The following is a 27,796-nucleotide window of genomic DNA, read 5'->3' as shown; positions in this document are numbered from 1 at the left end:
GTAAAAAGAAATAGAAGAACTTATTAGTCAGACATCAAATCAAAACTATTGTGATATGAATCGAAAGTTAGTTTTGCATTTTCGCATGCTTGGGGATCTATGGCTGTAATGTCGAGGTTGATAACTCAGGAGCCAAAAAAATATGGCGTAAAATAACTTTGGAATGTGTAAAAAAATGCTTTTGTATTATCAACCAGCTGGTTTTAATGATTTTATGCAAGTGAAGATTTGAACGTGTAACTAAAATTGCAGTTATGGAATATTAACAACTGTTAGCAAAACCTTTGATCTTAACATTCATACCTGCATATTGATGAGATAACAATTTGCATTACAAACAATTACTTCAATGTTTTCTCTAAGAAAGAATATGTATATCGAAACGAAAAAGACTAGCAGCTGGGAAAACTATTAAAACTCCGATAATGCACGGGTTAACTCGGCTTCCAAGGATAACCCAGCCCTAATCAAAACTATTATCGCAAACAAACAGACCACAAATTAAACTCTTATTACTTTACTCTAAAACCAGCCTTGGTCTAAAAAAGGAACCTTGATATCGTATATTGTTTAAGATACCTGAATTGGCAATAATAGGAGTAATTATTGAATTAAATCAAACTTATTTCTCAGTAATACTTGGCTAGATTTTGATTTGGTAATAAATAATGACTGAGAAATATTTTACAAAGCTTACTTTTAAAAACAATGAAACGACAAGGTTCTATGACATGAAATTATTTGAATTGTTAGTTATTTAGTTGATTGAGTAAGACTCTGTCATTTAAATTGGTAAAACCGAGATATAAATAGAAGCAACGTTGTATTTTTTATTCTGTACTTGTAGTATGTGTTTAAGCCTAAAGTAGAACAATTAATTTTAATCATAATATATCCAAAATTGCCACAGAACTATGAATGAATGGACCTGAAATCCAATCACAGACTTAAGATACAAATAGCAAAGATTACGATTTAATGAGACGAATACTTTCAACAAATCTTATCACTTTCTTCTTAATACATAAACATGAGTGTCAGATATTTAACAAAAGGCCAACGTTGTTAACATTTTATTATAATGAGCTAGGAGCATTTCAATGCAAGTTCAAACTCCTTTATACGTCGCCAGTCGCGCAGTGCACTTGTGTAAAATTGCCAATATGGATAGCATACAAAGAGCTTACAATATCGTATTTTATGAAAGAGCAGGTAAATTATAATTATGATATTATATTAGCCTAACACCCCGTATAAGATGTTCTGCTTCAGCTGTCAACTTTTTTTTGGTATTGTGTGGGTTTCTATTCACCATAGTATATTAAAGACTTTAGCGTACAAAATCCATGAAAAAAAACTTACAGCACGTTCAACAGTTAGTTCGGATTCAGAAAAGGAATGCTCGTTAACAATGAAGATTTTTTGGGTGAGGTTCTTATTTCGGATAGCTATAATTATCAATCATAAGCCACGCCATCATCGTTCTTTACTGCTTTACCGACGAACATAATGGTAATTAAAGGTGAATATTAATAAACCTATTATGGAATCCAAGCTGTGAAATGTGAAGAATTCCTCCCGAGTCCCGACTAAAAATGGTATTAGAAAAGCTCACAAGTCGATCCTTCTACGGGTATTTTAATTATTCAGCAGTGTTATATGATAACATAATAAAGTATGCGGGTTTATATCGCGTGTGTAAGTACGGTCCGTACCTTCGGACCGCTATCTATTAAGAGTATTACGTTTATTCATTCATATACACTAGTCCACCAGACATTCATTTTGTGTAGGATCCTCGTTGTTGGGGTCGGTCGATGTCCTATTTAAGCCTTAACTTGAATATTGTATGGGAATTCTTGTTGCTTTTCATTAAAAAATATAATTTTAGTAAATCTATTAAAATAAACTTGGATTGCTGTCCTTTTCATTTTTGTCTCGACCTTTATTTTTCAAGTCTATCATTATCGCGACACTCGCTCTTTTTATTAGTTAATAATTCGTCCCTATCTATTTAAATATTCCTGGCATGAAAATTTCACTTCAAATATCATAACTATACCAGTTTGGAATGGTTCAACAAAAAAATACCATACCGTTGAAATTGCTCCGTCCAAAATTATCGTCAATATAATTTGTCGGGCATAAAGGTGAAGTAGTTATGAAAATGCGACTTTCGTTTGGGGGAAATCTGTCATTCAGGCAAATGGGCCGACATTTTATAAATACCAGCTGAGCAAATGTTCGTAAACGGTCGAAGGAGGTTGAAGTCGACCTGCTTCGACATCGCATGATTTTATACTACCTGAATGCTGCGTGTTTAATTAGGTGTTTCTTTTAATTTTATTATACGTAATGAACATATACATTTAAGTATTTGTTTTCTTTTATATGAAGCGAATGAATGTGGAAAATTAAAGGTATATTTGTGTTGCTTAAGATTTTGATTGTGCAATAGTTTATAATTTCGTATTTTCGGTTTAATCGTTATCTACATTCAAAAAAAGTAAAGAGAGTCAATGTTAGTCGAGAGCCGCTTTGTTAAACCAGGTTCGACAACGTTCAAAGATCATCTGTTTTACGTTGATAAAAGTAGATATGAGTTTTAAAAATCCATGAATTCAGATCGATAGGACCAAGTTAACAATCAATCCCTTGATATCGTCATAACTCTACATAAAGGAAGAAAATTGGCAACAACAAGAACCAAGGTTCAATTACCATCACGGATCCACAATAACGGGGCATAATGGTCTGAAAAGTTTTCCGTGTCTACCCACAATCATGACAACACGATCGTTTATCTGTAGTACATCAGACGATATAGCGTAAAACCAAGACCCTTGTCAATATAAAGATATTTCAGAAATAAAACTGAAGTCGTGCATAAAGTCTATGTAACGAAATATGTGTAAAGCTCATCAGAGAGCTGCCGTCGCCGAGCAAACATCGACATTAAGTCGTTTTCCATTTGTTTTTCAAGCATGATATCGCAAAAAACGAAAGAAAAGCGACGCGCGTTGACGTGAACGCAACGCACTATCGAAGCTGCAATCTAGGGGTCTCCCAAAAAATATTCGAAAAGGTTAGGTTTTGGCTAAGGGCGTTTATGTTGACGTGGAAGCATAATTTCTCTTACACATACGCGACAATATCAGGTCCCCAACCCCAGGTATTTATCACACTTGTTTACATACTACTTTACAGTGGCAAAGAATCAAAGATAGTGAGACATTTGAAGGCATTTTTTATCTCAGTGTTGATCTACACGGCTGCAAGCCACTTAAGTCTTGGGGCAATATGAAGCAAAATACTATTGCTGAATGTCACAATAATCACAGTTTAAGACTTCAACAGTAATTCGTTGCGTAGAGTGGTTTTACTGTTAAAAATTTTGCTATACGACACAAAACTACCGTGTTATACAAAATTAGTCACGATTTTAAGATGGCAAAATAAAGTAAATGGAACATGTGTTGTCTGTGTTGCAGTAATCAGGAAATAATGCAATCATGTGTTCAGTTGCTTTTACTTCTGTAAGATAAGACAATGATAACATTTTTAGATAACCATCAGGTTTGTGTTTTTTTTTTCTACTACTGGTTTGAAATTTTATACTTAGAAAAAATAGTACTTAGTTTTGTGCGATTATTGTTTTAGTCGTATCTTACGACAGGATTCTAAATTAGCCTTGCCATCTTTACCCTTAATTTTGGAACTTGGCCAAGAAAGTTATCTGCTTCAAGTCCTAAGAGGATCAAAGGTACATTTTTATATTATCATAAAGTCCTTCAACATTCATAATTGAGAGACCTTGACCATGACCTTAGCTAATAACGCCTTCCAATCCTTGACTTAGTTTGGGAAGCCTATTTGGTACAATATCAGTAAATAAATTGTGTACTTAGGCATAATCCGTTTATTTGGTCGATGAGACAAAATAAGCGTCCGGATAATTGAACGATGTGATCGATTTCTTGGTTTCTATGTATTAATCGATCAATTTAGGCGATACCGGCTCAATGGGCTGGAGAACTTAGTACACAGCGTTTGGTGATTCGTGGTCTTCACTCAAGGACTTGTCTGCTCTAACGGATTCTATGTCAAATCCTGACTTTGTGAAAATGGAACTAAATTGGAATGAAACTCTCCCGAACAAAAAAAATATAATACTCTCCGTTGGTGAAGTAATCGCGTAAAAAAACATACAAAACAACAAGCGAGATAATGTAAAGCTATCGAAACCTTCAATTGTTTTCAACGCCTAATTACCGTAAAACCCACAATGATCTACATTTTTATATTTCTAGGTCTTACAGATCACGATGTAAGAAACAATAACGAATTAATAAAGATATTGGGCCTTGCAGGCGAGACGGTCGGACATTATATCATTACGGTCCTTTCACCTAAAGTACTGGATTGCGAAATGCCCGATGTATATGATTTAATATATACGTCTTTGTTGTGCCTGATGCAATGATAACGGACGTGCAGATTAATTTATGCCGATATGAACTGTAACGGGAGTGAATCGTGCATTTGTAGACTGAATGGTTTGGGGTTCCGTCGATTTAAAAGGCTCCAAGTAGCCTATGTCAATTCTCAATTGTTGGAAATGCCGAATATTTAATGAAAACAAAAAATCTTTAATACGAAGAGTTTGAAACAATCAGTTGTCAATTTGACAATTTAAATAATAAATTATAGCGCTGTCCTTTATTCGGAAACAGGCAAGAAGTAGATACCGATAATACAAAAAAAACCCTACATTTACAATCAAGATACGCTTTAGGTACCTTATTGCTCATTTTATAAAAAATATATTTTGTAAGGGTCACAGAATTCAATGAAAATAAGGTTCATTGAAGAATTCAGTTACAAAAGGTCAGGTAAAAAGGCCTTTGCTAAAAATAGGCTTAGAATCTCAATTAACCTCTGAACGAAATAAAATTTTAAAAGGCAGTTACGGTACTTAGTTGTACACGATTACTAATTGGAAATGAAAGTGCGTTGTGATTTCAAACATTAATTATTGGTAAAAAAAATATAATTCACTGATTTCTGCCGTATCTATCAAAGGTTCGTAATTAATTAAATGTATGTAATATCGATATAGATTTGTATCAATAGTTAGTTAAATCTAAGTTTGAAATATACAAGGCATTTGATATTGATTGTTGATAACGATAGTTTATCGATAAACCAATCGCGTTCGTGGTTATCGAGATCAACAAGTTACACCACTAAAATACCATTAAAGTTAGTAAGTAGCATTGAAGAAACTACAAGAATAACAATTTAAAAGTAGTAATTAAGTAATAATATAATCCATTGAGATTTATAACAATTTAAGAAACAATTATCACCATTCAAACAAGGAATGATTTTTTGACAAAAATATAATACCACCTTTGGTAAGTCGTGGTAAAAAAAATAACAATAATATTACGCAATGCCGCACTTTAAACAATTCTTATTAGAAAATGACAGCAAATCAAAAGTAATTGTGACAAAGTATTATTATAATTATTACGGAGCCTGAGAAATTAAATAATAGGAGGGCGGACGAGGTGACTGGAAGATGAAAAAATATATGGAGCTTTACACGTGGGAACACAATTATGAGACTTAGAGGTCTTAGAGAAATAATAATGTTTTTTTTTTACACAATTGGTTTATTTATTTTTGTTTTTCAATAATAGAAATACTTTTTTTAATAATAATTATTTATACTTTTTTTAATAATGGCCAATTGTGAAATATTTTTTTCAGCCTAATATGACCCAAAGTTTGATAAGTACCTACGTAACGTATTTTGAAAAACGGAAAAAGAACCTGTCCATATTAATTGTTTTTTTCCTATCTGGCCTACTGTGTCCCACTGCTGGGCAAAGGCCTCCCCCAAATCCTTCCACGATTCTCTATTAATTAGAAATCAATATTTTCTATACACATACATGCTCAGTTCTGGAAGTAAGAAGCAAGCTAAAAAGAATGTCTACCAATCGTAGGTATTGTATTGCTTCAGAAAGTTCAGTCATTTACAAAACAGTGGTTCCAAGGCCCACCTAACAATTTCAGTGTACCATTAAGGTCTGTTGCCTATCACGACTCTTTACATCAATAGACGTCGTTAAGACATCGTTTACCCAACAAAGAAGAATTTGATTGATGATTTGCCAGTTACGCGATAGATTTGATGAATGAAATGCATTTGTAACAGATGTACATAAGATATGGATCTTTTGACTGCTCTTTGGTAACATTATACTAACGCCTAGAAGTTTACAAAGATTAGATATAAGCGTCGATAAATAATTTTGACATGGACTCAAGACAAAAATTACCATAATAGAAGTGTATTACCTAATCTGGAACTATGGCCAACTAGTACTCGTGTGACAACAAGTGAATATCATGAACCGTAATAGCAACAGTTTGAGTTAAGAGTCACACATAATGAAGTTCTATCGCCGCTATAGCGACAGATATTAAAAATTAAAACAATCGGTGATTTGATTTGCTTTGCCCTATATGTACGAAACCCCTTAGCGTCTCGAATCGGACTTGAACTTAATCGTTTTTTTACCGTTTGATACGGAACCTTAAAAAATACTTTCAGAATACAAAAATTATTGTATTTCACCTCACTTTTTCAGATCAACGAGTAAAAGACTGGGCGCTCATGACGTCCCCGTTACCACTGGCCAGTATCATAGCGACCTACCTAGTGACCATCAACTTCATACTGCCTGCCTTCATGAAGAATAGGAGACCCTACGAACTGAGGTCTATCATCAAATGGTATAACGTGGTGCAGATCGTCGCTAATGCTGTCGCTACTTGGGGGGTGAGTGCATTTGAATTCAGTATTGTATAAATGTGGTAATGACAAGAGAAAATCAGCTCAAAAAGGTTGAGAAAAAGAAAAAGCAGTTGGGAAGCAGTGATGGTTGGGCAAATCTGGGTGCTGTCCTATGCAATTTGACCTTCAAAAAGTGCTATTAAATATCTTAATTTGAATAAGTGGTATTTGATTTTGATCACCCTTGAACAGACAAAAGCCACTGTTTAAACCATCGCGAATGACATAATTGAGATGAGAAAATGTGTGTATGAATGAAAAAAAAGACATTTTCCAAAACAGATTTTCCAAATATTGTTACTGTACAGTTAATATTTACGATTTGGTACTAAAAATAAAATTTTGGGTTTAAAAATTGAATTTATCATTATAGTAACGTGATTAAAATACGTCAACTATGAACAATATTGAAATCCCTTAACCCCTTGCAAGGGTGAGGGAAGTCTTGTCTCTAAGCACTTACTTGATGAATCACTGAGTACATTGCCATCGGAATGCATATGCATGGAATTAACCTCAGGGACCTGACAGTTTCCCATTCTAAAGCGAAGTAATGTTCTAGACACCTAGCATTCTGCGTATTTATAGTCGTGTCTGTTGCCAGATTTAATAGAATTGGCTAGAGATTTCCTGTGCAGTTTTTCTTGCAATTAAAATTTCTACCTTACCATAAACCAAGTTTGTTATAATTACTATGACAAAAAAATTGCTGAATTTTGTACCCTATGGTTGGAATTAAACTTGTCTATGATTCTCATTTCCTTATAAATTGATTTCAATATGAGTAATAGATATATTATAAATTACTTAAGTTGTGAGAAGGCAATTCGCGTGCCGCAATCTCGATTTAGTTTTGTTTAAATTATGTCACACTTGCATGTCAATAATTGACTGGACCAACAAAGAGAGCACTTTTTATAACAGCTTTTAAGTAACACTTAACCACTACGGATGCTCCACGCGATTAGATTAGATAATACAAACCAATTTACAAATTCGTCGTGTGAAAGTGACCGGTAGCAAACACGGTCGCACAACACATCATAACTATGTATGTACACATACATATTATACGTCAGGGTTTGGTCACACGAGGACGATCAATGTGTTTTTCTCTGCATCTTCAAACTCGTGATTGTTTAACAGCAATAAAAGTATTATTTGGCTCATGCAATAATCGTAAAAAATTACAATTGGATACAGCAAAAAATATGACGTTGAAGAAAATTCACTAAGCTCCACTCTCACAGTCAAAGAACACGCTTGTCTGTGATGACGGACCTTAGATTTTACAAAACAAAAAGTAAAGTTACATGTGAACCAGTCCTAATACGTATATGTTGTTATGTTCACGTATGTCACACCGGATGTTCCCGTGTCATTCACGTTACGCGCAGGTCACGCACTGTCAATTTGATCAATTTCATACCATACCGCCCAGCGAGAGAGTAGGGTGCGCACAAATAAGTAAATAAACACCGTTTATTTTTCTATTGTTGCCTTTACGGACACTCTTCTCGTAGGGATGAAAGGGTATTGTGTGTCAGTCAACGGCGACAGAGGGTCCGGCTCGCTGGGTTTATTGAAACTCTTAAAGTGGGTTTCTAGGTTTTGGAGTTTAACAAAGCTGTTGTCAAACTTGGTCCGATTAAAAGTACATAAACTGGGACAAGTGGTTCTTCATAGCGCAGATTTTAAGATTAGTTCGATTTTGAAATCAGTTTTATTCTACAGATCTAATTTCAGTTCCTTTAGATACAAAACCTTTCAAAAGATACATATGTAACAGAGTGCAGAACTAAATAGGCCTTCTAAATCACTTATACCACTTATGCGTATCTCAAAACATACGACAAATTACCTCACTATTCAAGCTTTAAATCCTGCGTGTTCACAACGCATGCTCACACGATCGTCGTACAATCACAATGGAATGATTGATAATGATTGTATCACACAATACTATTAGAAGCTGTTGACATTTATTATCTCAGCTAACATGTTTATTCCATTCAGTTTACTGCTTTCGAGACGTGACTATATACTTTGGTGACATATTGTTTTTGGTTTTTATTAAACGACTATTAATATTATACAGGACTGTATTTTTCCATTTACTTATATAAAACTATCTACAGTTTCTATAAACATTTTTTTGTATTACCTGACAATACAATCAAAATATACTACATCATCATGTCAGCCTAGAAGCACCACGGCTCCTTTTCCTGCCACTTTTTTCCGACTAGTGTCATCCTGGTATTTCCTACAAGCTTTGCAATGTAATCCACCCAACAAGATCTTGTAATATATTATTGCAGTTTATTTTCTAATATCTAAAAACACGATCTAAAAAAAATAAACTCATTATTCGATTGCCTAACGTTAGTGTACAAACGCGACAATTGAGCGTGAAGATATAACTACTCTGGTTCTTTATTTGTTTAAAAACTTTAGACTATCTAACTTCAATTGTTTATTTATTTGAGACGAGCGCGTTGACAATGCTGGTTGAATATTTTTATTTTTTATTCAGTTTTTACGTAATTTATGATGTAACATAAGACAATGAGGATATAAATCTCCGTGTTACTCATAGCGGATCTGTTTGTTTTAGTTAGACAACAGTTTATGTACTGGCTATTTCGAACGTTGTTTTTACGAGTTGATGCTTCGTTAAAACTGTTAAAATTCCTGAAAGACTCGATGAAAATGTCGGGTTTTATGATGACGACGATATTTTTTGTCAGACAGCCCAGAATACGTTAAAAGATCATAGCAAAAGCCTGATTTTGATTTTTTTAGAGTACCATACTGTAAGTGTTAAAAAAGAACCCGTTTACTTAGGCTGTCCGTTTTTCATGAACCGTAATAGGTGGACAATTTATTTTCCTCAAATGTCATATAACGATTCTTCACAGTTTTTATTTTTTTGGTGGATGACGAATACATTGATGAGCCTATCCCTGTTTATGTTAAGCCTATTTGTACGGAACCGTCAACTTCTCAAATCCAACTCGAATTTGACCGGCTACATCAGAATGTTTACATAAGTTTATTTGCTCTGTAACATCGGTAACTTTCTTCAGTACATAATAACATATACAATTAATCGTACTTATTGACCGTAGAATTTAACATACCGTGACAATTTAGAAATTCCACGACGGAATTAACTTTAAAACCTTATGAGTTATGACTTATGAGACGAAACGTGTTATAGGCTTTTAGCCACACCCTCACACTTTCATTCAGCAATGCGTGGAGCCCCAGAACCAGCGATTGTGTCTATATAATATATCTTACAGAGAAAAGTAACTATTCTTTATCAATACGTATGGTAGGTACTCAAAAGAGCCATGAATTGCAAGGGATCAGGTGGAGGTGAATTGGGGGGAGAAAGAAAATAAGGACTTACTGTTCTGCAGTGGGACATTTACTGCTGAAAATAAAATTAATAAATAATATGACGCAGTCCGAATTAAAATTTCTGTCACAGAATTAAGACTGGAACTGGGCCAAAATAGTCCGGTGATGTGGAAAAGCCTCCCCCGAGGACAACTGCGGCAGACCTCTACATGGAACAATTGTACTAAATGCACCATTTTAAATTTCTGAAATATGAGCTGCGGAATAGTTTGTAGACTTTTTTTAATCAGACTATGCCGCTTTAAACTTTTCATAAAACTTAAATATAACATTTATACGTTAAAAAATGAACGTAGTTTGTATTGCTCTATTAAGTATACTATTTGTTTATACCTGCAAGCATCTTAGGAAGTACTTTTCCGATTTGAAACATGTTTCCAATTCGTAAAGATTTTGAAACAACCTTATGATTAATAAGAGCAGAGGAGTAATGAAACATGTTTTTTTTTTAAATCCTGTCTTATACCAATTAGACGAACAGCTAGTTCCTGTATATACATAGCTACATCTGGTTACTGCAAAGAAAAAAGGTGACATCGTCAACTACGCTGCATACACAGTTACACACTTAGTGGTGCTTCATACTCATATCGAAGAAGCACTAATATGTAAGGACACACATATCACAAACACATCAAAAACATTAGCTTCTAACCTACCAGTACTCTTATCACTTGTCCAAACATAAATATTGATAACATACCTGATAAAACAAATGCTGTCTATTTACAATTCCCGCTGCTTTTGGGGCCTATAATCGCGGATAGCCGCATTAGTCATGTGTATGAGTCATACGAGTTGATTTGAAGTCAGACACATCGTTGGCCTCGGTTTAAATCGCGCCCTAAGGTATCATGTTTATGGTCTAATTGATCATTCAGCCCATAAAAAGGTGTAAAACTAATTATGGTGAAAACGTGTTAATTAGACTGCATTTCTTAAATTGATTTGTTTTTAGACGTATTTATTTTCTTTTTATCTTGTTATGGTAATGACAGTTTAGGATTTAAAAGTTATTTTGGCAATTTTTTTTAAGAGTTCTCAAGAGATATTTTTGCTAATGACACTTTCATTATTAAATGTTGATTCTCAATGAGACCTTCTAGCTGTGTCAGAAACGATACTGTTAAGTATATCAATGTTATTAAAACAACACTATCATTATGCAAATACAACATCTTGTTTCACGCATATAGATAATGTCTGATACCCATATAATTAAGGTCAGCAAAGAAAGTGAGTCAATATTTGGCTTCTATATCGCTGCACCTTAGTACCTTGGGTACCTAAGTATCTTTACTGACGAGTGCAAACAATAATCAGACCTCTACGTCATACGATGACGTCACAGCAGGCGGCGCAATGGCGGGTAAACTTCAAACAAAAAATAAAATTAGTACGAAGGCCTACAGCGTGCTCATAGAGGGAAACTTCAAACGAGTGATTTGATCAAAAGGGTGACAAAAAGGGGAAATAAGAAACTCGTTATATGGGAGCCCCTTACGTAGAGTGAGGGACAATTTAGTCTTAAGAACTTACGACTATCCATCAAAATATAATAGGGCATTCACTACAAGGAATACGTTTCATCGATATGTTCACCTTCGACCTTTGTAAACAAGGATAATGACAACATTCTATTGGTCATTTCCAAAAATCGACATCCCGAGGTAAAGTAATAATGATTCTAAATTGAGTCTTGATATGGAAAACAAATTAGTTTAGCCAAAGGACACAGACTTTACCACCCCTGTCTTCCCAAATTCACAAGCCCTTCTCCAGAATTACTATTTTCCTAAATTACTGGCTTTGGACTTAAGGGTAAGACAAGAAGGGTCTGTCGACTTAGGGAGACCCTTATTAAACTACTCCAGTTTCTCGCGTTACATATAAACGTATTAATCATTCATGACGAACCCTACCTTTCTTCGGAAGTCATTAATAAATATCAAAGAGTAATTAATTGTGACCATGTGAGTAATTAACTAATGACCCTTTATTGAGGAAAGATGTGACATCGGAACAATTCGAAGGAATAAAAGTTATCAAAAATATGACCAACAGTTAACAAAGTTAGTGTTAATTTATCCAAGCTTTCAGTTATTATGTGAGCTAGTCATGAAAAGGAGTAAGGAGTTTTGTATCTTCTCCATTTTCAGATAATGACATCGGGCTGGACCACGACATACCACTTCGGGTGCATGCTGCCCGACTACTCAATGGACCCTCAAGCACTTCGCATGCTCCGCTTCATGTGGTGGACTGTGATCCTCAAGCTATTAGAACTCTTTGAGACTGCTTTTTTTGTACTTCGTAAGAGAGAACGACAGGCTTCTTTCCTGCATGTCTACCATCACGTCAGCACGCTGATCATTGTATGGTCCGGAGTCAAATATGTTGGAGGTTAGTGAAATGAAAGTCTAAAATAATTAACGGATCTGAATAACCTACATAATGTCCCTTATGCAGGTCTTACTGGGTACTAAGAAAAGGCCCGCATTCGAATGCTATTGTTAACCAAAACTTATGAAAAGAAGTCAAATAATGTATTTGATCTACAATTGGAGACACAATGCCAGTGATACTAGAATAAGGGTACCTTGGCGAAGGCAATATAAGCACATCCAATCACGTGTAAAGATTAAACCCGTATACGTTGTACATTTAAAACACATTCACAATGTTCATATACTATTCATCAGTTTTATTTACGTATCGCGTGCTCGTTCCTCGTTTAACAGGGTACGTACCAATTCTGAACGGCAATTTTCTCAAATTTACTGCAGTCATTTTCGAAAAAAAAAACTGCACTTTTATAACAGGAAAATGTTTACCGATATATCAGGTTCATGAAGTCAAATGAAGTTTTTTTCTTGGTTGTGTTGAGAGAAAATAGTTTCAATATCATAGTTGAAGCGTAAAAGGTATGATTTAAGTTAATATAGGATATAAAACAAAGATATATATATATCTTATGCCGTCGTTAAATGTGGAAATGGCATTTTTACGATAGGTTCCATTGAACCGTTTTAATCGGCTATAAAGTTAAGGAAGGGATGGCAAACCCTAACCCTCGTTTTATAAATCATGCATGTAGTTCAGTATTTTATTATAGGAACGAGACGAGAAACAATTGAATAACCATAAATATAGAAAATGTGTTATACAAACCTTTTGCACACTACTTAATTTACATACGTGAAACAATACAATTTAATCTAAGAGAGCTCTTAATCAATGAAGCTTTTTTTATTTAAACAACTTTTGCAAAAAGGTTCGCCAGCCCTGAATAAACGTAGCATAAAACAATTGAAGCTCGCCGTTTTTTCACCTTTCGAATGTGGGCCAATAAAGGTTTCGGGCGAATGTTGTTTCATTTCGAGCTGTTGCTACAATAGAGCAATCAATCGGGCTGTTAGAACGACCGATTGGATTCTATTGATGGACTTGATTAATGTTTTTGATGGGCAAGTAAGCCATTCGGAATTGATTTATTCGGAGATGTGAGATTAGGTGAATTCGGGGCATCTCAATCAGTAAATGTTCAGATGCCCTGTATTGTAAACATTTTACCACTGAATGTAACAACAGAAATTATTTAATGTCAATTATTTTTTGTTATTGACTTGAATAAATAGAATTAGGAAGGTACGAAAATGAATACGAACCATTATAATTTGCATTTAGCTATATGGTGATAATTACACGATTTCTACGAAATTAAATTTACAATGATACTTTTATTTAAAATTGGATATAATACATCAGATAAAATATTACGGAAGTAGTCCGGTCATAAAATATAAACGTTAATCAATAAGCTACTCCGCCAAGGCATATGTGCATAATTTAAACAATCGAATGCGAATAATTCGTGGGACTTTAACAACCCACTTATTTCTTATGATACAAGCAGCAGATTTTACATCTTTTCTGTTGTTGTGTTTTATTTACTCTAAAAAACCATTTCCCAATATTAATACAAATGTAATTTTTTATTCATCTCAAACAAAATTTATATATCTATAAAGATACAAAAAAACGGCGCCAATTTTAGCAGTAGACATTTTCGTTACGGACGTATGTACCTACTTACAACCCTTTATGGGCATTCCATAATGCATTCATCTAAAATCCGTATTTTCGTCTGACTTTAACAATGATAAAGAAATGAACTTTAAAACGTTACAACTTTAATTGAAAGGAAAAATGTGTATAGGCCAACAAAAACGCCAAGACTTTTCTAGAATGTGGTCCTGACAAACTCAGCGTTTTTCTCATACGAGTCGGCACAGTTCCAAGCCGCAGTTCACAGCTGTGACTTCAGTTAAAATAACTCTGCAATTGAAATATCGTTCAGTACCATGTGGTTACGAAACTCGGTCCATCTGGTATATAATAAAAGAGACAACCGTATTCAAAATCGTATAGTAAAATGTCGTAATTGTCGTGTTATTTTAGCTAAGTGTCCTTTCTAAACTTGGATTTAAGATTCTAGGTATCTCTAGTTTTAAATTGAGATATTCGTAAATTTTCTTTCAATAAATGTCAGTTCGCCCGACTGAACTGGAGATATCTTAGTTCGTTGAACTTGAAAAATATCGCTATTCTCGAATATGTTTTAAAAAGTTAAACATTCTACAGGTATAGAGATAATATTTATTAATAGCAAAAAACTAGAAAAGAATTGACGTTTTTATATAATGTTAATACTAATGGCAGAACATTGAATCGAAAATCAAACTCTGTCATTACGCATCCAAAGATGTAGCAGTTGATACACGATCATCATCTGCTGGTTAAGTTGCGAAGCACAAATACCAAGAGAACTTCACCTAGCAATGGGATAATAGCTAGTCGCTATCACAATTAAAACGAGGACAATACAAACCAAAGCTCCTAAACAGTCCCACGGCAACAATTAGTACAACAGTTTCAAATAAACGTTACATAATGGTCCAACAATAGACTGAAAGCTTTGCAACAAAACAAAGAGGCGAGTTATCTGCGACTGACGAACAATAGGCGATCCGATACGTCGCAGCCAGTTATATTGGATAACACTATTGATCAAGTTTGTTTACATTTCCTATCGCCGATATGAGGGTGGCACTTTGCTTTCAATACACGCTTTTATACGGTACAGCTAAGGCGGTTTTCAGTTGTTTAGATATAAAAAGGCAAATAAACAAATCTTTTGACCGATCTGTTTTATTGGCAGAGAGAATAAGTTGTCTGTATTAGACTGTCCGTCCGTCCGTCACTACACTGATCTAGGAGATATCCTGGATCGCAACAGCTAGACAGTTGAAATTATCACAGATGATGTATCTTATTGATGCTTTAACAAATAACATCGAGGTTCAGCAACTTTATAAGGCCATATTTTTCAAAAACAATTTTTGAGAGCAGAAAATAATATTTAAATTATTTTACATTTATTTTTAAGGTTCCGTTAAAATAGGTACCAGACCTTCTATGTCGCTAATCCAATTCGTACACCACACTAGATGGTCTGCCTATAAAGCTTTAACATTTAACAATAGGCCAAAGCTAATACAAAAATGAAGTGAAGGCTATACATAGCTTACGCTACTCTTTGTCTCAATAAATCACATTTACGCGAGCGAATCTGCAGCCGTAAGAGAAAAAAGCCTTCTAAGACTAACACTATAATCTCACAAAGGAAGACTCGGCTTTTGAAATCTCTCCAGTCACAAATCTACCATACCACAAGCCGTAACTAAGACCTGCAAATTACCAAGTACCAGAGAACTACTGAGCAGCTATTAAACAATGACCGATTGGTTCCCTTGTTTTCATGGAACGTTAAATATTGAACTATTAGCTAGAACCGCTGATGCAGTACCTCGTAATGTTGACTCTATAAACATTTCGAGGTAGTGTAATGCAGTCGGTGAGGTTCTGTTTATGGAATCTTAGGAAAATGATCCAATTTGTTTGTGGAGCGCTTCCTTTTTTTGTTAGAGATCTGATTTTGAATATTCATTACGTCATGGTGCTGTAATACTAAAATATTAGACGAACTACATATCTCGTACTTATCAACAGGTAGTGTAAATTTTGGGATCGCCACTTTACATAAACTTATTAAATAGCTTTCTATAGAGTCTCTTTTTGCAGAAGATACACACATACTCTAATCATTAGACATTTCTCGGGTAAATGAAAAATCAGCTTGATTATTTGCAGATCCTCTACGACCAACAGAACATTTTAGTATTACGAATTCAAGTACCTTATACTTTTTACGCACTATAGACGACCTAAGTTAACTAATTTAGAAACTTAACGATGGTAGAATGTTTCAAATAAACTACAATAACATTATCCCTTTACCATAAAACCGATCAATTCAATCAGCTTAAAATTTGCAGAAATATCACTCGTGTCACTCACACGAGACTAAACTAGACTAATGAAGTAGTAATTAGGTACGCGTGTAGTACTGACCTTTATCCGCACGCGTTCATAAGCTTCAGTTCTATAAATACAGCAATCGATACATACGTGACAGACAACTAGTTTCCGATTAGCTGTTTGTTTGTGTAAACAGAGAAAATATGAAGACCTGTAATTGGCTTTGCGTTAAATTTACTGAGACTATTCTAATTGTCTTTAGCTGTAAGTCATGCATACTATATAAAAAAAATAAAAAAATCATGAAAAGTATGGCTTAAGAATATTTGAAGGCATGGTATGGAAAACAAGTATCCAAATGACTCCTGCTTACAGTTCATCGTTTACTTAACCCTTTCCAAACAAGTTAGTGCTTCTTCCAGTCTAACCGGATCCATGAATACGGTATTTCGCATAAACCACCTGCTTATCTGATTTCTACGATCAATAGAATAACAGTATCCCATCATAAGCCTTAATATCTAAATTGTGATGACAAAAAATATCAACGCGATTTTACTGCTGATCAGTCTATTCTATACATAATTCGCAGGTCTGTTCTATTGACCAAAGCTCGTGTTATCTGAAGTTAACCTATACGATCGACGGTCCTTTACTTTAGTAACAGTTGAATAAGATACAAGAAGGATGGATGGACCGACGGAGTCTAGTTACGATATAATTGTCAATACACCTTCAGCAAGTTCACAAACTTAGTTAAATTAGTTTGTACAAGGCGGTCGTTTCTATGACTCGAGGCTGTTGACTGTGCAGACGTTGATAAATTTAATAGCCATAGCAGTATTGCTAGCATTAAAGCTATCTAGTATAGCAACTTGTATCTAAGTTGTGTTAAATTATCCGAATTGCTCAAAATAACAACCGAGAGGAATGGATGGAAAGCTTAACCTTGCTATGATAAAACTGCAAATAATGTTGATGATTGTACCGCAAATATTTTAGCACAAATTACTGATCGACTAACTAGATTAGATACCCATTACAGCATTCACAAGCAAAAGTCCAAGGATATATTAATTTTCTTATTATTATGCCCTATAAATATTTTATACTCCTATTCTGTGTCATGTCAACGTTACGAACACCCAATCACCAGTATGATAGTCTTACGTCATTAATACATGCAACATAATTACCCTTATTTTCAATAACATTGGCTACGATATTGGTAGAGACAGAATCTTCTTTGTAGTTTAATAATGTAAGTCTTGGAGTATATTTATGAGAAACATACGTGAGTATTCAATGCGTAAGAAGCGAGGTAGTCGTATATAACGGAACATATTGGTCCCTCTTGACTACTCTTGAGTATCTTCATATGGATTTTACGGAATTAATACGAATATACTACAAGTTTTCTTCACGGATATCCAGACAGATTTATTGTGTTTTTGAAAAATGTATTTTACTTTTTTATTTATTACCAAATTGAGAACGTTAGAAGCAGGCAAAAGAAAAAAGGCAATACAGAACAAAAGCAATCAATCATTTGAAGCAATTATCTACTTTTCTCTGAGGACTGGTATTTAAAAAGGTACGTAAAATGTTGATTGAAAACAATTAACGTTTAAACGTTCGCTACACGACATAAGCACAAGCTTAGTAATATAACCATCATTATACGAGAGGTAAACACTCTGAATCCAATAATCCTCCGTAATTCCGTACAGATTACCTTCAATTGGCGCTTAAAATTGAATGGTCTCGCTTAAAATGTATGACGGGAAAGATTGAAAATTAAAACATATTTTCGGCATTTTCGGTTAAAAGATCCGGATTTCAGAGGAATATGAAAGTACTGGAACATTATTATTCAATAACCTTTATAAAAGCCCTCGGGTCTATTTAAAGGGTCTGTTTGAAGACCTCAGTGAATTATCAGCAAGTTCAGTAGGGTGAATTAATTTAATCTTATGATCAAAGCCTATTCGGGTAGGTTTGGAGTTAGCATTTAGGTAAGGATGGGTTGGGAAATATGTTTAAGAATTAAGTTTCGTTATGTTAACATTAAAAGTGTGATTAGGTATAAGTAAACCAACAGGTTAATTTAGTATTCGGAGATCAATTATTTCAAAAGGTCTCTATGTAGGATCTAGATGTAGACAGAAACTATTTTCGTGTATTCATTGTGTGACTCAAAGTAAACTTTTGAAGGCTGGAGCATTACATTATTTCCGTTTTAAGGGCCAATTAATAAGAGAAGTTGAGACTTATACTCAAGGCGACATTTAACAAGTTAAATACGAGTTCTCAAAATAGATAACTCATGAATAACGTCACGAAACAATCTAAGAAACTGTCAGAGCTCTCACATCCTCTTTCTACATATTCCCATTCAGGCCAGGTAATTGGCTTCGCCCACATGAGCCTTGAACTTCAAACTTCGTAACTACGAAATTGTATCCTCTATTTTGACCGATAACTTCAAACGAAATTCCTCCACAGGTAGAAATTCGCCGAGTAAACTGTTAGCAAAACAAGTGTGAACATGGACTAGTAAATAACTTAGTGGATCTTCTATATTTACTTTTACCGCATTGAATACGGCTTTATATGGCACGATCACTTCCACACTACTCACCTTCATTTCTCTTACTCTTAAGGACGATTTTGCCTTGACCATTCTAAGCTTGAAACTGGCAGTCCTATTACATGATATGCCAATTACAATTACATCATACCAGTCTTATGATAGAAATACACAAGAATATAATTCAGTTCACTTTTGAGAATGATTTGTATCGGACAAGACCGCAATCAGAACTTCGCCATTTACTGCAAATGCCAAGCGCTAAGCTATTACGCGAAAGATATCCCTATTTCAAAAGATTCGGTTTACTTAGCCGTTGAATTTGAACTGAAATAAACATTTGAAAAGAGGTTTTAGTTTCTATAGGCATGACATTTCCATAGAATGAATGAATAAAATTCATTTATATTAAACAGTGAGTAAAAGCTATGAAATCGTCATACGCTACCTTGTTAAAAAAGCATTTGAATGCTTTCGCTCGACCGACGGCACCTAAATAAAACATGGAGGTTTTATTTAAAACGTGAAAGCCTAGAGGGCTTTCGTTGCGGCGCTAAATATAGAAACGGAATTAAGTATTCCTTTTGTTTCTCGGTCAATGTTGAAGATTCCTTTTCTTCAACGTACACTTTGTAAAACGCAGCGCTTAGATTTGCTTGTTCTAATTGGGTACGATATTTATTACTGAAGTGGTCGTAAGTTAATTTAAAGTGGGATCTTTCAAAACGCTTGTTTTCTGGTTAATTTGCTAAATCCACTCTTAAAGAAACGTGTGTTCAAAAAGACGTTTCACATCAACATATAATGATGAAATGACCATTATACATTTTAAGAACCACGTATAAAATCTTAAATGAAAAAAAAGATATCTACGAAACTGATCGATACTTAGTTTGATGGTTTTGGTACAATCAACCTAAGTATGTAATTTCTCTCAGTGTTCTCGCTTCGATTCTATCAAATCCTCTTATTTTCGGCAATGGAAGCACGCATCGGTAGAGCTATCAGAATACACCTGAAGGTAACGTTTATTGACTCCTCAATACCATTACCTTTATAGCCATCATTTATTTGCGCCGTTCAAAGATCTACCTCCTTGATATAATTCCTAAGAGCCAAGAATGAGTCGGAATTACGTACGATTTGCGTGCAATCATTTGGAGCAGAAAGCACTTAGCGAGTAATGCTAGGTAAATAATGTGGTCAGATTCTGAGCTTATTAGGCTGGTCGAGGGAGCTAATTCTTAAATTACTTCTAATCCAGCATTGCTCGCATCGTAAGTATATTTATGTCTCACAGTGAATATCGTCGGGCTAAACTTTCTGATCGCATGCTCATTTCCACCTGCTTTTTACAGTAGATAAATACTTTGCTCTATTTATTTTATTGTAAAAGAGTATAATTATTCTATAGTATAGCCGACAATCACGCAAGCTGTTCCGATAAACACAGCAGATCAGCGAAAATTTATGCTTGTGCATTTTCAAAGATCAGGATCTTAAACGGGGTTTTGGGCTGTTATAGCTTCCATACTTACATGGATTACATATTACAGCTTTAAAAATATCAGTAAAAGGCTAACAATAACGTTAAATTAAACCGGGCATATTCCGAGCTCACACTAAGCCCTCAGCAAAAAGTAAACTACTGACCAATGGTTCAGAAAATTGTATGCAAAGTGAAATGCATAGGCATGCTCATGCACGTGGAAGTCAAGAGATGTGGGCGTGGAGCCCCGCGACCTATTTCCTCACAGAGGAATATTTCTGCCTGTTCCGTGCATACGGCTGAACGCGTCGAGTACAAGTGGTATGTTCGTAATGTAATTAAAGCTTTGAGGCGCGGATTCAAAGTTAGCGTTCATTTGTTCTGTTTGATTGTTAACGCTACTGTTTTAGCAAGTCTCGCGACTGATTAAAGGAGAGCGTAACAATTTACGCCGCAAAATACCATATACCTACAAATTTCAAGATGTATCATATTAACTTTCCTTTACACCCAAACCGTGTCCCGTAATACGGAATCACGATTACATCTAGATTTTATCGCCCTGTCATATCCAAAGAGATAAAACTGACCCTAAACAATATTATGTAGTTTATCGCTTGACAAGCATTGCGAAGATAGCGATGTTCGCAAGTGAAAGTGATGGTTTGAGCACTGACCATACATGCCCACAGTACAAAACATACTTTAGCCCGAAACGTTAAGGTTTCTTTTCGATCGGATTACGACTCGCGTGAGACCTTCCTTACGGTGCTATCATATTAAATGTTATTGTATAACACCGGTTAAATATATTAACTTGGTGATGGTCGATTGGAACGTGTAACTGCTAATTTACGGAGAAGCTAATTCGTTTTAGAGAAAGGTTTTCTGACAACTGAATCAAGTTGTCTTTAACATTAAAATAAATTCACTTTTGTAGATACATGCAATGAGTCTGTAAATTTAAATGAAAATAGTTGGTTGGGGTCATTCGTAGGTGGCGCAGACCATACAAAACAATAGCTACACCATCCTGCTAAAATTTATTCATACTTTGAATACCAAACTGGAATTGCATCTTGACTTTTCAATTTATACGAAACGAAAACCAGTTACATATTTAAAAGGCATGGAATTTATTTGAAGAAACCAAAAAAAAATTATTTCTATTACATAATGTTATTTGGCAAATCTGCGATTTTCTGAGGAAAAGCTTAATGTTATATTCTATATAAAAATGCCTCCGTCAAAAGACAAAGCGGACACATAATTTCGTTTCTGAAACGCGCCTGAACTTATCAACGGTAACAGAATAATCGAGTAATTCCTTTAAGGGGAAATCTAATCAATTTGTAGACGGCGACTGCACTCCTCGGCACCTTTTACAAAGATGTTAAAGAAACAGGTAGTTGGGTTAGACGGGGACCAATAGGACATCTTAAAGTAATATTATTGAAATTGTTGGAGCGTGACAGCGCAATATAAGACATCGACCGGCGTCTCTCTTCTAACAACTTCAATTAAATTACTTTAAAATGTCGTGGTAGATCCTCAGATGGCAAAGAGTTTGGTTAGCATTTATTTGACTGAAATTAACCACTTAATGACACTGTGACATGAAACCTCATAAGGAAAGGAAAGGAAACGATTGACTTTCTTGGCAACCCAAAAATGAATCAGAAAAAATAAATAGGGAGTAAGAAAACTTGTTCCCTCTAGAATATTGGTTGTAAATATTTGATGAACTGATACCATGTTGTAGGTTTGAATGGGTACATTAGGTACGTATGTATTCGGTATAGGAGGATTGTGATTACCATAGCCTCGCGACCCTTTACGAGCGCTTTAACGACACGCTCTAAAAGAGAATGGCTACCTATATTATGTCAGGCGCTACAGCAAGCAAAGACAGTACGATACTGTATTATAATGTTATTGCTAGTATGTCGTATTGCAGGGCAGAGGCTTACTTCTTAGAACTATTAACCCCGTTTATTTTCTGTTTGCTTTTTTAGTTCGTACCTACTGAATATTGCTAAGACTAGCAAAATTGATTGAGTTTTCTCTTGTACTAAGCAATTCAACTAAACTTGCATTTTATTTTATCTTTGTCGCAAATCAGCCTTGTTGTTTCCAACTAGTTATCAGATAAATTCATTCATGATATCTCAGCATTAGCAACGCGCCCGATAAGTGATAAGATCCCTGTGGCGGTCGAATTGTCATGAAACCGGGATCCCGGGAGCAACGGGATTATTGACCGACTACGACCGTTACGAGAAAAGCCGATCAATAATGATTCACGATATTGAATTGTGCATTTATGGATTTTATTTGTAACTTTATTGTGGTGACTTTCAATTGAGAATTATGATTGCTATTAACTTATATTTTTAGCGTCACTGGATGCTCATATATTCTTGGGAAGAAAATTTTGACAGAAATTTTTATCTGCCTTTACTGGCTGTACCAGGCGGCAAAACTTTTACAGATTATCTATAGTTATCTTGTCCTAGCCCTACCTTAGAAGTATTTGCTGATCATGATGCTACTGATAAAGCGATGCTCGTTGTAAATTCTTGGTCGACATGACTTTGGTGACGATAACGCGATTGTCCTGGTCAACTTAGTTCTTGCACTAGTAAAAAGTCACTGAATGCTAGTGATATTTAAAGATGAAAAAAACGGCGCTATATAAGTCATGTAGAGGAAATAGTTGCTAACTACAACCAGGAAATTACAAGATTAAAGCGAGTGATAGCCTCTACGTCACAATTTTAAATACCCTGAAACAAACGGATGAACGCTGACATTTAGAAGATAACCGTGGGAATGTTATGAAGATGTTCAATCAATCAACGATACTTTCACAGTGAATGTATCATGTTGGGGATTCTGTTACTTGCGCGGAATTTAAGTGGATGGATACTTTACGACGGATCGCACGTCTGTAGGCAAATCGAAGAAGCATACCTGAATATTTGAAAAATGACTACAACTTGCCTTAGATATTGGGGGAAAATGTAGCTTCCTATAATCAAATCTTAGTCATTTCTACAAAAATAAAATGTTGAAATTTATTATAAGTAATGCACAGGTATTCAGTTTCGACGATGTCTAGGTTCCACAATCTAGTTCTACACCAAGACAAACAAGTTGCAAAAAAAACTTAATAACCAATCTAAACTTTGCGATTCTGCTGTGTTTTTTATTAGCATATTCTCATAATGTCACTGTCTAAGGATCTCGGAACTTCGGAATATTTTAATGTAAGCAGAATTTTAATTCAAAATTTGCCGTCGAGGTTTTTGGAATTTTGAAATCGGCTGTGTTTTTCTGAAATGGTGATAGGTTATAGTGAAACTTTCTATTGTTTATTTAAATTATTCGATTAAATGATAAAGTTTTTTTGGTATTTTTACAAAACTATAGCATATATGCTGTAAATACGTTCGATAAAACCAAATTTAAAGCGGCAGTACTCTCCCTTATATCGAAACGAATGTCACAGTTCATTTTTAATTCAGTCAGTTATCAGTTTATCCAGCTGGTTTCATTTAGCTCGTCCCGAAACTTCTGAAAGTAAAACTAATGATATGGATCTTGATTGTTGTTCGTATCGTATACCTATACGATAAATTAAATAGGTATATTTAATTAACAGCTGTTTTTTTTACTTTTCCAGGTGGTATAACCAGCTTTTCGCCTATGATAAACAACTCCGTACACGTCATCATGTACAGCTACTACCTATTGTCAGCCGAGGGCAGCCCAAAGTTGAAGGCTTTCCTCATCAAATACAAGAAATGGCTCACTGTTATGCAGATGGTAAGTTCCTATTAACCTATCTACCGATAGATTTGTCAAATGGAGATCGAATTATGTCGAAATCTCTAGTAGCCATAACGATAGGAGGATTAGCATATTGAAATCAACCGTAAATCTGCGATAATACTAGTCCCATCAAATCATCATCATGACCAGCATCCAACAATATTTTCGGGCATTTAGTGCAGGACTAGGTAAGCCAAGCGATTCTGTCTGTTGTTAAAACACATTCGAGATCCCAGCCACGTAGTCCTGTTGGAAACTCAACCTAGCAATACAAATAAAATAAAAGTTTGTCCGCTAGAATTTACAAACAATTTTATATATGTTCACATTATGACGAAAATTTGAAACAGTTGTGAGAGGAATTTGGACAAAAAAATAGGCAACAAAACTAGCAGAGTAGCTTTTAAACGCATTCTAAATAAAAGAAAATCATTCAATTTTGGACTCGAAAAATCACAAGCACTTATAGTTCCTGTTTGACCCATTTAATGATAATAAAGCTACTTACTTGACGAGTGTTTGCTTTAGCAGCTTGACACACAAGGAACCCATCGTAAATGTTTTGTTTGCACACACCTTCTATCCCAAAGGGCAGTGTCAGTTTCACTACGCCGCATTTTTCGATCTCTATTCGTTTTATGTATTGTCACGATATGTCGTATCATACGTATGTAATAAAATTTGATAGTCATTCCGTTTAAATAGTAAGTTTATGTTGAGTCATCTTACTTAGTACTGAGGTAATGTGTCGTTTAGTACGTACGAGTAATGAGCCATTCATCTATGTTCAACCCGGTTGTCAAAATTAAAAATAATAAAATATTTTACAAATTAATATACTTAAGTAAAAAATAGATCTTTAAGTTAACTCAAAATATTCATAGGCCCGTTTTTCTATATACTTAATTAAGGAGGACAAGACTTCAAAGTTATTTTTGAAGTTTTCCGCGAGATCTTACCTCCTTTCATTTCGTTTCATCGTAATTACGTAACATTATACAGTCTGGGTCAATTACGCCGGAGTCGGCTTTAAGTAATTTGCACCTAACGAATGCCACTTGACCTCCGCGCACCAATTACTGAGGGATACCGATGCTTCAGTCTCCACACACACAGACTTTCAAGTACACTCCAATCGTTTGAGCTATAAAAGCACTTATAATCTAGCATGGGCAAAAAACTAAAAAGCGAAGCTAAAGCGAAATGTAGTAAATAAAAACACAATATGTATTTTTGTAATTACGTAAAAAGTAAAAAACTACTTCTAAGTCGTATGTTATGACAATTATTTAATTTTAATCACCTGTCAAACATTGCATACACTGTGATTAGTTTTGGTTTGGCCCTTCAATTTTTTGTTCATGTAGACCGTGTCCGATTCCACTACTGGGCAAAGGCCTACTCCTTTCTTTTCCAGACCTCTCTATCATTAATGAAATCATAAGTTATCAATATTCTATAATTAAGTTTGAATATTGCTTTTTTCAGATCCAGTTCACGATAATGTTGATATACTCGGCCCAAGTGTTCCTACCAAGCTGCGACGCTCCTCTTGGCATCACAATAATCTACTTCCCAAATGTTATATTTGTTTACTACATGTTTTACAACTTCTTCAAACAAAATTATATAAAAAAAGAAAAGGAAACCTTAAATAAATCTACAAATGGAGTTAATAAAGATGTTTGAGTTACTTTAATGTTATAATGTTCACAAATTGTATCAATATTTTAGTTTAAAGGAAATAAACAGAATACCTACACTTTTGCTTATAAATATTAAATCCAATGTAAAAAAGGGCAATGCTATGAATGTGAAATAAAAAGAAGTGAAGCTAAAATGGCACAATGTAGATTTATAGCATGGCCACTCGCTGCACAGAAGCTGGTTAACACCAAAAAAAAAAATTCCTTGAGTTTGAGTAACATACCAACTTTTTAGTGCGAATTGATTTTATTGGCATTACTACATTGTTATGTATAAAGGTCGTAGGTACAAGTTAAACAATCGCAGGTTAGCAACGCACTCGTTTATTCACATACGGTTTGACAGATGACAGTTCGTATGACAGTTCAGAGGGCGGGAAAGGACGCGGTCACAGATACTTAACATCCCTCCCTCTATTACAAAAAGTACTTAAACTCTAAACTTAAATTAAGCAATACTAAAAATACTTCCTATAACTAATCACGGGGCGTTTTCGTAGCGATCTATTTGTCGTAATTACTTGGCTATCATGTTGTGTCTCCTGGGTGTCGGTTTCCGCTTCGTGGAACTCATCCTCGGAGTCTACAGGTCTTTCTCTTGTTTCAACAACTGCATCATTCGCTACAATTCGCTGCTCGTTCTCTGCAATCTGAGGGGAGCAATTCTCGGACTCGTCTTCCCTCACTAACAAAGAGGTACCTCCTTCGTACAATTCTGCTCTCCTCCCTCTGGCTGAGCTACCCGGAGAGAAGTTTGGTAAGTCGAGCTCGGGCTGCGGTACAGCTGTTCCTGAAGAAGCTGACGAAGGCGACGGCGGCGGCAGCGGTGTTGGAGGCGGCGACGGCGGCGGAGATGAAGATAGCCCAGACGACCCAGGTAAGTTCAACAACGCTTCTTGTTCATTATTGTTACGTGTTCCTTTATAAAGCCTCAGCTGATTTATGTGTCTTTTGTAACTTTCTGAGTTTTTAAGGTCTTTTACTAAATACAAAACTTTACCTATTCTTTTCAATATGATGCCCTTACACCATGTATAACTTGCTTTGTTAACGAATCTTTTATATAATACAATATCACTTATTTCAAAATTCTTTTCTTTATTTTTCCCTTGTTGTTTAGTTTGCATACACTGTTGATTTTTTACGTGATCGGATACAGACGGTGACGAGGGAGCCGATGACTTCGGATTGATTAAGTCTAAACGCGACCTTAACTTGTGACCAAAAACCAACTGAGCAGGGGATAACCCAGTAGTAGTGTGAACTGAATTACGGTAATCCATCAGATATTTTAGCAATCTTACCGATGAGTCTTTCGCGTTATGGCTCGACATAAGATATGATTTTATTCCTTTTTTTACTACTTTGACAAAACTTTCGGCTTGGCCGTTACTCGGTGGGTGATACACCGGTGAAGTCATGTGAGAAATTCCATTAGTCGCGCAAAATAGTTCAAATTCACGTGAACAGAAAGCTGTGCCATTATCACTCACTATTGT

General features: G+C 35.0%; 2 protein-coding genes across 4 annotated transcripts in view; one reads left to right on the top strand and one right to left on the bottom strand.

The window, feature by feature from the left end:
• Positions 1-27,796, bottom strand: part of LOC113505356 (oxysterol-binding protein-related protein 9) — an 82,201-nt gene that overhangs the window by 49,654 nt on the left and 4,751 nt on the right. The window contains exon 1 of one of the 3 annotated variants that reach the window (XM_026888012.1): positions 25,100-25,783. The exons of the other annotated variants lie outside the window; for them this stretch is intronic. The gene's annotated coding sequence lies outside the window, so the exon portion shown is untranslated. Of the gene's footprint in view, positions 1-25,099; positions 25,784-27,796 lie in introns of those variants that run through there. 3 annotated transcript variants of the gene reach the window in all.
• LOC113505359 (elongation of very long chain fatty acids protein AAEL008004-like) lies at positions 12-26,430 on the top strand. Its single transcript, XM_026888016.1, has 5 exons — positions 12-1,212; positions 6,663-6,853; positions 12,457-12,700; positions 24,443-24,585; positions 26,080-26,430. Exons 1-5 carry the CDS (start codon positions 1,101-1,103, stop codon positions 26,278-26,280), a joined length of 891 nt encoding a protein of 296 aa, XP_026743817.1. The 5' UTR covers positions 12-1,100; the 3' UTR covers positions 26,281-26,430.

Source organism: Trichoplusia ni, chromosome 25 (assembly GCF_003590095.1).
Source record: "Trichoplusia ni isolate ovarian cell line Hi5 chromosome 25, tn1, whole genome shotgun sequence".
In the NCBI taxonomy this organism is placed as follows: Eukaryota; Metazoa; Arthropoda; class Insecta; order Lepidoptera; family Noctuidae; genus Trichoplusia; species Trichoplusia ni.
Note: the sequence above shows the minus strand (reverse complement) of the source record. Positions and strands in the feature narration are given on the sequence as shown.

What these genes read in the sequence shown, in the direction of transcription:
- LOC113505359 (XM_026888016.1), top strand. Translation starts at nt 1,101, where the DNA reads ATGCAAGTTCAAACTCCTTTATACGTCGCCAGTCGCGCAGTGCACTTG. An exon ending in CGTATTTTATGAAAGAGCAG is followed by an intron (nt 1,213 to 6,662) that starts GTAAATTATAAT and finishes TCACTTTTTCAG; the next exon opens with ATCAACGAGTAAAAGACTGG. An exon ending in CGGAGTCAAATATGTTGGAG is followed by an intron (nt 12,701 to 24,442) that starts GTTAGTGAAATG and finishes TTACTTTTCCAG; the next exon opens with GTGGTATAACCAGCTTTTCG.